Source organism: Notothenia coriiceps, unplaced genomic scaffold (assembly GCF_000735185.1).
Source record: "Notothenia coriiceps isolate Sejong01 unplaced genomic scaffold, NC01 NC01_scaffold00031494, whole genome shotgun sequence".
NCBI lineage: Eukaryota > Metazoa > Chordata > Actinopteri > Perciformes > Nototheniidae > Notothenia > Notothenia coriiceps.
In genome coordinates, this window is record NW_011364195.1 from 122,179 (window position 1) to 134,170 (window position 11,992).

At 40.2% G+C, this 11,992-nt stretch overlaps 1 protein-coding gene across 1 annotated transcript in view; it reads left to right on the plus strand.

The window, feature by feature from the left end:
• The window catches only part of dock4b (dedicator of cytokinesis 4b), an 82,054-nt gene that overhangs the window by 23,010 nt on the left and 47,052 nt on the right, over nucleotides 1–11,992 (plus strand). Inside the window, exons 6-11 of the mRNA XM_010787992.1 lie at nucleotides 881–987; nucleotides 3,118–3,271; nucleotides 9,245–9,342; nucleotides 9,509–9,592; nucleotides 10,555–10,655; nucleotides 11,603–11,684. Of these exons, the coding sequence (XP_010786294.1) occupies nucleotides 881–987; nucleotides 3,118–3,271; nucleotides 9,245–9,342; nucleotides 9,509–9,592; nucleotides 10,555–10,655; nucleotides 11,603–11,684 (626 nt within the window). The remainder of the gene's footprint in view (nucleotides 1–880; nucleotides 988–3,117; nucleotides 3,272–9,244; nucleotides 9,343–9,508; nucleotides 9,593–10,554; nucleotides 10,656–11,602; nucleotides 11,685–11,992) is intronic.

Consider the following 11,992-nt stretch of genomic DNA (forward strand, 5'->3'; position numbering starts at 1 on the left):
TGTGTGTGTGTGTGTGTGTGTGTGTGTGTGTGTGTGTGTGTGTAGTAGTGTGTACGTGTACGTACGTAGTACGTACGTACGTACGTACGTACCGTACGTACGTAGTACGTACGTACGTACGTACGTTACGTACGTACGTACGTACGTACTACGTACGTACGTACGTTACGTACGTCGTTACGTACGTACGTACGTACGTACGTACGTACGTACGTACGTACGTACGTACGTACGTACGTACGACGTACGACGACGACACACACACACACACACACACACACACACACACACACACACACACACACACACACACACACACACACACACACACACACACACACACTAACCCAGGCCTTTTTAGATGCTGCTTAAAGTGGTGTGTTGCAATGAAAGGAAATAGAAAACTTCCTGGCGCTTCACTTTTCACTTCCCGCTGTGCGCAGATTATCATATTATTGCTAAAGCAGCACTTAAATCGGATTACATATGTTCATGATGCAAATTATACCCAGAGCGTCCGGAAAGCTGCTTAAAAAAAAAACAGCAGCCCGCATTAATCAGGCCCTCGAAGAGTAACTTTAAAATATCTTATTTTTGCTTCCTTGATAAGCATTTGCAATGATTTTCTAACCTGTATTGCTTGCACTTGTTGTTTTGCAAGCTGTATTTCCTTATGCTTGTGTTTTGCTCCATGTATAAGCAATCAATGGACTGATTTTAAACCATTGGATAATAAACTGAAAGCTGAGCATCAGTTTATCTTTTTAAACGTATTGCATAACATTGAAAAGAACCAGCATCGCAACAATAGTCTTGTTCATTTCACGCAGTCTGGTGTATTTTGGACTCATTGCCGTGTCCATGTGTTGTTGTGTGACAGCTAAAGACAAGGGAGAGAAGAAACTGTTTGGATACTCCTTTGTTCCGCTGATGCAGGAGGACGGCAGGACGCTGCCAGATGGCAACCATGAGCTCATTATCCACAAGGTAAACCTTCAGACCCTCTCCTCAAACACTTTGAATCGCAAACATGGCTTCAGATTGACTTTGTGCTTTACAGGGTATTTGTTGTTGGCATGTACAGACTCTGCTTGGTTGCAGAAAAAATCACCTGGATGTAAATATGACTCTTTTTTTAAGCAATGGGATGGGATAATTGAATTGCCCCTTTTGTCTCTTCTTGTCAAATTGGTACAGTATATATTCCCATATAGAAAGTGAGTGATATGGATAGTATTGGCCTTAATCCATGTGCCATTCTGTCCATTTTAAGGCCTTGATATTTAAAATAGAAACATTTTCAACTGAGTTTTACTTCAGTTTCAGCAATTTATACAAACATTTTCACACTTTTGCCTATTTTGTTTCCTTTTTCCTTTAGCTCAAGTCACATAGTCTATACACATGTTTTAAGGACAGGAAAAAAATAAACATATATATTAATATAAATAAAATACATCTTTTAAAATTATTATAATACTATAAATATATATCGGTTAATAAATAAAAATGGGGGAAGAGTGTTGGAGATACTAGTATGACTGCCTGGGGAAATTGGATCGCTTCACTATACTGGAACAGCAATAGCAGGACCTTTTTAATATATACATCTTCTTGAAGTCCCTGCAAATATGTCTTATTTTAAATCTGATAGATTGGGTCAGGCTTTATTATTGTGACCCATTTAATTGCTGGTGTTGGTAATATTAGTAAAAGTAATTTCCTTGCTCTTCCATCAATGCCTTCTGGTATTACTCCAAGTAGAGCCACCTTTTGGTCCTTTATTACATATTGATGGAGCACTTTAATAAGGGCCTCACATTCCTCTTAGCTTAGGCTACCACAAAAGCGTAAAGATATACTGTAGTTGCAATTATAAAACTAAATATTTGTTCACAGTGGACGAAAGGCAAAAAAAGGTCATTCAGTTTGTTGGTAAATTGCAGCTTGGTAACCCACTCACTGTTTTGCATCACACAGGCCTACTTCGGACACTCGTGTGTACAGTATGATTATACGAAATAATTTACTCTGAATTGCAAAATGTTGCCATTGTGTTATCATGTCTACTCACGTAACATGTTCAAGCTGTGTGTAAATGTATGTGTGTTTGCCTGTGCATGTAAAAGAGACATGTGGATCAGAATCAGAATACCTTTATTCGTCCCACAGAGGGGACATTTACATTGTTACAGCAGAAAAGAGCCAAAGACAGCTTAAAATTAGAAGCATGCATAAAAAAATAATTAAATATAAAAAAATAATACAAATGTACAAAATACACATCATGCATACTCATTTCATTTGAGGAACAATCTCTTTATTTCTATTTAGCATGTGTGTTTCCTGCAGACCTTTTGTGCAGACACTCACACACTGTTTTCACACCATTTGGTTTTGCAACATCAAAGCAAATAAAATGTCCAGCATCCCCAGTTAAGAGCTGCTGTACTGCGAGACCGTCCTGGGTGTAATTCAGAATAATTGCAGACTCCATGGATTTCCTCAGCTGCAGGCGAAGGGTGTGTGCTTAAACCTCAGGCTCTGCAGAGCACAGGAAAGCATGCATACTGTACATTTTATTGGCAACGAGGCAGAACAGTGACCAAAAGCATCATTATCTTTCTTCCTGGTGAAGTATTTTGAACATCATATATACAAAAAACAACTCCTTTCATTTGTATTTTCCCTCTCGAGTGTCCAGATTTAGTCCTACCGAACCCCCCTAACCTGCCAGTTTTAGAGGACAACCCTGTGTGTTCCCATCGTTGAGAGGGGGGAAAAGGTTTCCGTTTTCATGCCAGATGGAAGTTTCTGAAAAGCTCAATGAAACTGGCATGGCCTAGTTTCTCCTCAGACCCAAAATAGACCCACAGTAGAATCAGTCCAAACTGTGTGGTAGCTCAAAGAGGCCTCAGCAGCAGCCATAGAGGCAGCATTACATCCCCAACATGTGTGATTAATTAGGTGCAATAGCTTAATCTCTCTCTATTATTATTGCCTTACAACCTACGCCTCTGATAGAAGTCTATGATATTTTCGTAGCATAAAATACTTCCTAATCTTCAGTACCAGGTAACAAATGAGTGTTTTCCCTTGTTCCCTCCTTGTTCCCAGTGTGAGGAGAACACCAGCCTGGCAGAGTGCTCTCGGTACCTGAAGCAGCCGTTCTCCAAGGCCAACCTGCCGTCCAACAACCAGACGCTGAAAGGCACCAAGGAGTCCTTCTGGATCACCAGCTTCCTCTGCTCCACCAAGCTCACACAGAACGGTAAACTACTAGCAGGGATTGACATTTTGAAGCTCAAACTCTAGCCCCATTTTTTATTTGACTTTTGATGAATGAACGGATGGAGATATAGATCAGTGTTTCTCAAACTTTTTCATACCAAGGACCACTTAACCAATAAAAAAACACTCGCGGACCACCTAACTCCACAAATATCAAAAAACACATCGTTTTTCTAGAACAGATTACAAATCGCCTGAAAATGGTACAAACAAGTGACAACATGTGTGATGAAGGTGTTGCGCTGGGCTATATCATGCAACCGAAAGTGAAACTTAAGCTCGCTCCATTGCGGAGATATTCCCGCGAGAGTGCGGAAAACTCAAATTAATTAATTAATTTCAAATGTTACCAATATACTCACGGACCACTAGGGGGTACTCACGGACCACCAGTGGTCCGCGATACACACTTTGAGAAGCACTGGAGTAGACCAATATAAGAGGTTTTTATGAGCTTTTTTATCAATAATTGGTAATATTCATTGAAGGCTTCCTGTGATTTGATCAAGTTAAAAGTGCCATAAACATACCTTTTCATAGTGTAAACAATGCTACGCTAGGGGCAATTGCCCCTGTAACACTCAGCTTGGACCCCCCTATAGCCAAACACTATCATGTGTGCCCCTCTCAAAAAACAAGTGGTCCCAACACAGACCCCTTTGGTAAAATTCCTAGAATCGCCACTGTCTATGTCTGTCCTTCAATTTCCTTTCTAACCGTTCATTCAATCGACAGCTTGGACCCCACTATAGCCCCCCTCCAAAACAAAAACGTATCATAATACAATTTACTGTATGTGTTTCAGCAAAGACTGCTGTAACGTGGGTCGAAAAGAAAAATGCATTTTTTTTCTTATTTTTTCAATGATGTAATTTAATAACAAGTAATCGGCAAGCTCTGTTACTAAAACAAACTCCAATCCTGGTAAAACATTTTTTAGGGCTATGACTGTATACTGAACAAAACATTTTAAAATCATGACAGTATCGAAAGTCCCACATGTGCCCATCTCAAAAACAAGTGTAAAATTCCTCTACAACCACCACTGCCTATGTCTGTCCTTCAGATTACTTGCTAACTGTTCATTCAATGGACTCCACACTTGTCCGTTGTGTTGGTGAGGACCTGAGGAAGTTCAGTGTTCTGTGTGAAGTTGTGAGATTACGCGGTTCAAAATCACCACAGGCCGAGCAACTGAGCTGCAATCGTAGTGTAAATGATTGACATCAAACACAGAGTGTGACGCACTCAGTGGAGATTGTGGAGGCAGCTGCAGCTCCCGAGATATTTCAGGAAACTGGCTCCCGGTTGTATCCAAATTCACTCTGCAATCTGCCTCTGATTCTCTCAGATTGTCATGCAGTATAATATATGTTTTTGCTTTACAATGTGAGAAGCATGTTTCCTAAATGTGCTGTGTAATTTCATGTGCTTTATGCTCCTGCACAAGTGGGTTAGTTCTTCTTGGCGGCTTTTGTCTTCACTAAATTGTCAGCGTGTCGTGTTGCAGAGCTTGAAGGAGAAGAGGTGATTTGATTGGTCAGCTCCTTCCACACTTCTGCATTATTGATTCAAAAAGTAGAGCTCTGTGTGCCACAAAGTATGTATTTTGCAGATGGTCAAGTAGAAAAATGTTGAAACATATCAGCAGGTGTTAACAGATGGAAGAGATTGTGAAGATTTATGAGTGTAAATGACATTTAAACAAGAGGTGGGTTCAGCTCCTCCTCCTTCTGGTCCCCAGGGTCTCCTTCTGACAAGGTCAACACCAGCATCACCCATTACCCGGCTGTCAGCGCATAAGAGCTGCCTTTGTTCTCCTGATGGTCCCAGTCACCCCCATCTTCTCTCTCTTATCACTCCCACAACTCTTTCTCTGACATTCCCATAAATAACTGAACAACTATTGAGAATTTAAGAGTTTACTTATTTTTTAGCATATATTAAAAAAGAGTCCCTGAACCATATTGGACCATGCAAGTGGTTTTTCGAATGTATCTAAGATGTGATTTATGTAAGATATTTTCTGATGGTTAAAAACTGCCCTCAGTCAGATCAAACCCTCTTTGGTAAGGGGCGAAATATGTGCACCAACAGAAACATATTCGTGTTAGCTGAACGTTCAAACTCTTTCTTCAACGTTTCAACACTATAAGCAGTTTCCCTCCTGAGTCAGGGGAGAGCAAGTTCGAATCCCACTGCAGTCAGCATGTCGGTGTGTCCTTGGGAAAGACACTTCACCCCAAAGTGCTCCTGTGGGGATTGCCCACAGTACTGAATGTACATATTAAGTCATCTTGGATATAATGTCATGTAATCAGTTTCACTCTGACCCCTGCATCTTGCTGAAGGCGGACCCTGAAGTTAGCATCACAATGGCTCCCTCAACAAAAGCTAATGGGAATTTTCCATTGGATTTCGGAGGATTGCAGACAAATAGAAAAATACAAGCAGGATCATCTTTAAATATTAACACCACTTAAAGAAATGTAAGCATAAAGGCATTTGCTAGAAAAATGTTAGGCTATAAGCTAACTACATTTCAGTCACATGACCTCACTTCACTACCGCTAAGATAAAGGCGGCTAATGTTTGGCGTCATGACGTTTAGTCGTCTCATTTAGCCGCTCTTTTTATGACACATCGAAGCTTCGAACATTCACCAGTTGAGTATTTACCGTTGTATTTTATGAATTGTAGGCTTACAAAACTTGAGAGCAAATATATTAACCACAAATCTTATATCAGTCATCCGACCAAAACACTTCAAGACTTGACTCCAAGACTAGAACACAGAGAGTGTTAACAGGGTTCCTACGGTCATTGAAAACCTGGAAAAGTCATGGAAATTCAAAATGCTAATTCCAGGCCCTGGAAAAGTTATGGAAAACAATATTTTTCCCAAAGTTTTGGAAAAGTCATGGAAATGTAACTAAAGTTGCATCAAATATAATTTATATTTTAGCTAATCGCCGAAATAGTAATACTATAATAATAATACATGTATCGTATAGTAATGAAACTTGAAATGGCATTTAACTGACGAGGTATTTTCCTGGTGAGAGATTTTAGTTGCTTTTGCGTGTAGAAGCTAGTGAGCCTACTATTTGATTTGTTTTAGATAGGCACAACATGTTTCATATGCAGACCTTATTTTCCTGATCCATGTTAAAATAAACCATTTTCAGTGGTACGCTGAGAAAGAGTATTTATTTTGGTCATGGAAAAGTAGGTAAAGGTCATGGAGAAGTCATGGAAAAGTCATTGAAAGTCATTGGTGAAAAAGTGTATGAACCCTGTGTTAAACACCTAATTCATTTCTGGGTTTAGGGCTCGCTGTATCTGTTGCGCTGAAACGTATCAGAGCTCCATCACAGCTGCTCTCTGTTAATGTCACAGACTGCATAAACGGCCCTCCATCGCTCCTATAATAAGATAATGAGATGATAGCACTTCACTATAAGAGCAGTGCTGAAGGGTGCTGACGGCATGAAAAGGAAAAATGACATTCCCGTTTTGAAGAGCAATAAAAGATGAACAAGGTCAAGGGGGGGGAGAACAAAAGAAACAAAAGCGGGAAATAAATTGGATTCCTGAATGTACAGCTCCGTTCTGCATGCGCGACGATTCTCTCTGTCTTGTTGGTTTTCACTTTCCATTTCCTTTCATCTGCATGGTTTCTGTGTTTCTGCTTTGTTCCAAATCTCTTCGCTGGCTCGTCCTTTTCCTGCAGGGCCGACTTGTCACATTTCCACACAGTCTTGCTGCGGTCTACTGTAGGGTGACGCATTGTGGCTGGAGCCAAATATAGACCTGGATATAGCAACAACAGTGCATTCAAGCTTGGTATGAAGAGGTGTTTTATAAAGTGGTATTTGAAGACCGCTGAATATTGATCTTTACAAAAGGTGTTGGCGTATATGTATTCTAGATTAAATCAGTACGTAGAAAAAGCACACAATAAAAAAAAAGTGTTCTAATTATTTCTACCCGACCAGTTAATCTGCATTATTAAGAAAAACAAAGACAGCATAAAACCAATGATTAAGAATTAACTCCATAGCATTAGTAAAAAGAAAGTTGAGGGACAATTCAAAAAGCAAATCAGCTGTGTGATGATAACATATAATATAATCATGCTTTAGCTGCAAAGAGCAGATATCGTAAAGCCAGAGCAGACATTTTGGCAGAAATCATATGTTTACTCATATCTCCTTCCTTCAAAGTCATTTCTATGTGAAAAAGACTTGGTAAGATAAAGGAAAGAGAAAACTGACAAATCCCCTGCCTTCCAAACAATGAATGCAGGGATGAAAAAGAACTAGTTTGTCAAGAAAAATCAATGAAGGAACAACAAAGGTTAACTAAAGTGAAGGAGGAGACAGACTGGTGGGTGCAGATCACTACTCTGACCTGTGTGTGGTTAAACAAACAGACAAACACGAGGAGGGGGTGTGCCAGGACCACACTCACATGCCACATCCGTCATCCCCTTGTTAGCATCTTGGCATGTAAACACACACACACACACACACACACACACACACACACACACACACACACACACACACACGCACGCACACGCGCACGCACACGCACACGCACACGCACACACACACACACACACACACACACACACACGCACGCACACACACACACACACACACACACACACACACACACACACACACACACACACACACACACACACACACACTCGCACACGCACGCACACGCACACACANCTGATATAGATGGATGTGCATACTGTAGATAGATATAGATTGGTCTACACATGATGTAGATACTGTAGATTGTTGTACATGTAGATATAAATACAGATAGATGGATGTACATAGATATACTGTAGATATATATAGATAGATGTACATAGATATACTGTAGATATATATAGATAGATGTACATAGAGATAGCGATACATATAAATAGATGAACATGTAAATATAGATATTTAGATGGATGTACGTGTAGATATAAAGATATAGATGAACACTCATGTAGATATACACCGATAAGGATGGATGTACATATAGATCTAGAAATATATAAAGATAGATGTACATATAGATATGGATAGGTGGAAAGATATGAATAGAAAGATACAGATGTCTATAGATAGAAATAGAACATATAGATAGCTGGAAAGAGTTAGATAGATATATCGTATTACCTTCATGGCTGTTTCTATGTATTGGCAAGGTGTTTTATAACACAGTGTTGGCTTACCAATCCATGCTGTAAACCAATATTAATAGACTAGTAAGTACCATGCTTTAGTGCTAGGCTATACATAGAACTGTTCTTGCCAAAGACTGTGACTTCAACACTTGACAAAAGGCACAAAAAACGGTGAAATGTCTTGTATTTCAATTTCCAATTCCAAAGACACAATCACTGTTGTACCAGAGTTGAAAAACAGTGACACATAAATCATGTTTAACCTCATTAAGCAGACAGTAGAGTGTACAAACAGAACAGCTACAGGCACAGTTCACTTGCAACAGGCTGTTCATTTCCTGTATACGTTTGATTGTGTTGCTGAATGCATTAACAAGTATTTTAGAGTTTTTGATTTCAAAATGTACTTGACAGATCTGTGAAAACATTTGTCATGCCCTCAAACACATGCACACACACATTCACTGGTGGAAAAAAATGACACACTTCAGGTTGAACCAAATCCAAAGAGACAGCAAAAACACTTTCTTCTCCAGACTTATGTTTTATTCATACGTGTGTCTGGGGACCTCGGCTCAGGAAAATGACTTTTTATCCATCCGCACTCGAAAATGTCATCATTTGTTTGGATTCTGTGGAGTTTTGGGGCGATAATTGAAGGGTGGGGTGATGCTTTGTGATCCACATAATCCTGCATTTCTGGATCTCCTTAATTTCCTGTTATGGCTCTCTACATTCCCGTCTTTTCTCCAGGAGACATGCTGGACCTGTTGAAGTGGCGAGCGCACCCCGAGAGGATCAACGACAGCCTCTCCAAGCTGAAGGAGATCGATGGCTCGGAGATTGTCAAAGTAGGCGCACGGAAAAAACGATTCTCTGGGACTGATTTGCTCGCGCTATCCTGGCATTTGTAGTATTGACTGTTTCTGATTTGATTTCAGTTCATTTTTGAAGGTCAGGTTGAGAAGATGTTTGAAAACTGAAGTTCATTTAAAGCTCACTCTCCCTTTTTTTCAGTTTCTACAGGACACCCTGGATACCCTTTTTGGGATTCTGGATGAAAGCTCTCAGAGATATGGACTCAAGGTGTTCGATTCCCTGGTAAGTCATTCACTAATTCCCATAAATTGTCATACTTGCTCTCATAGTGTTTCAGAGAATGATCTGGTGATGTAACGCCACAGAGAAACCAATCTCCCCGCGGTCACGCTGCACTGCGCCGATAGAGTGAGGCCTGTGATCGATCCATTCTCTCTCTGCATCAGTCTCACACTGACACACATGAACACACTCTCAGCGTGGCGTTATCACTGATAAAAAGGTCTAGTCAGTTTGTGATTTGGAGATCAATCCAACGAGACGGACATGTGGAGTTATCTTCTGTGGTGGACCAATTCAAGCCACTGTCGAAATGTTTTCAGCTCGGATGTTTTGTCAGTTCAATTTGTATTCTTTCTTTCAAATCTCACATTGTGTCCTGTCCAACATCGTGCTGGAATTACGTGAGGAAGTTAGGGTCCAACTTAGAAATGGGCTTAATCTTTTTTTACGTGTTAAAGTTTTCAAAAATGAAACACAAGCGTTGAGGTGTTACAGTTGACTCTGCACATCAGAATTGTTCTCCCACACACTCCTTCTATAGACCCTTTTCTATTGGCTACCCGCCAGCTAACCAATCAGAGCAGAGTGTTCTCTGATTTCAGACGGAGGGCGAAAAGAAGTGCTGCAGCACAGGCAGTAGGAGAAAATAAAGACCTTTTTGAACATTAAAGCATGGAGACATGTCACAGTAGAGGCACAAAATACAAATATGAGCCTGAAAACAATTTTTTTTAGCTGCCTGTAGCACGTTTCTAACAAAAAAACATCACTTCAAATGATGGTTTTCTAACTTAGATTTATCTTTTAACTAATCACATACAATATTTCTATTTGATGGCATGATAAACACTTCACTTCACGAAGCTATTAAAGCATCTTTATGAGTGTAATACTTGAACAAAAAATAATATGCTATGTCAAAGACTATTTCTCTTTACAATATCTCTTATTTTTCTTTCCAGGTGCATATCATAAACCTCCTCCAGGACAGTAAATTCCAGCACTTCAAACCCGTCATGGACACGTACATCGAGAGCCACTTTGCTGGAGCTCTGTCCTACAGGTATGTGACGTATCTTCCTCCCAGGATGTGTCTGCGAGTCCATCAATGCTGCCTCTCTGATGCATTGTATTCTAATGACTCGCTGTGTCACATGGGCAGCCTGCGTCAGAGCTGAGATGTAGTCAACACGAGTGTGAATGAAATGCTTATGCTGCCCCCTGGCTGATGAAAGGGGGAAATATATTCCTCCTCATTTCTCCTCCCATATATTCACAACCTGCTGTTCTCACTAATAAGCAATATTCTTTGATTCCAAGTGTCGGACCTTAATTTAATAACACAGCAGTTATTATGACTATCTGAAGTTATTAATACGGAACCATTCAGTCCTGGAAATCCTCTTATTCAGTAATCTGACATATTTTTCAAATTGAAGCCACCCTTTTGAAACATCTCCCCAGATTTAAAGAGTTTTACTTAAGCAGCAACAGATTTGTATTGCTCCTGTCTCTCATTTTAAGATAACATGTATTAGCTGTGTCATTTGAATCAGCTGTATTCATGTAAAAAAAACAGGCAAATGGTTGGAATTTTCTCTGATATTGATGAAAACTTTCTGGGATTAAGGACTATTTTCAAAACACTGCATTGCCTCTTGACTTGCGGTTATTTTTCTGTCACATTTGTCTATAATCATTACATTTCAACTTATTGTTCAGGTCAATCAGTTCTAGTGATTCTTTCTAATAACTATTATCAAAGATTGTTAAAAAAAATTCAAGTTTCAATTGCCACTAACTCCAGAATGAATGCAGTTGCTGACTCCAGTGAGAAAATGTATGTGTGATATACAGTAGCTAGCGAGTGTTTGACTGTGTGTGTGTGTGTGTGTGTGTGTGTGTGTGTGTGTGTGTGTGTGTGTGTGTGTGTGTGTGTGTGTGTGTGTGTGTGTGTGTGTGTGTGTGTGTGTGTGTGTGTGTGTGTGTGTGTGTGTGTGTTTCCTCCAGGGACCTGATCAAAGTGCTGAAGTGGTACGTGGACCGCATTGTTGATGCAGAACATCAGGATCACATCCAGCAGGTGCTCAAGGTGAGGCGTCTTCTCGAAAACATGTACACACACAACCAGAGGGATGTTTTCCAAGGACACACACAATCACACACACTCCATCAACTCAGTGTCCAGAAATACACACAGACATTCCCTCTCGCTGCCACTCCTGCTAATTCCTTCCCCTCCATTATCAGTGAATACATTGCTCCACCATGCCTCCCCCCCCCTTCTTATTCTATTACGCTGCATGCAGTTTTAATCAGCAGAAATGCCGTGCCGCCGGTGTTGGGAATCCACTCCACATTACAGTAATGAGTCATGCAGATATGGCGTCAGAGAAGCCC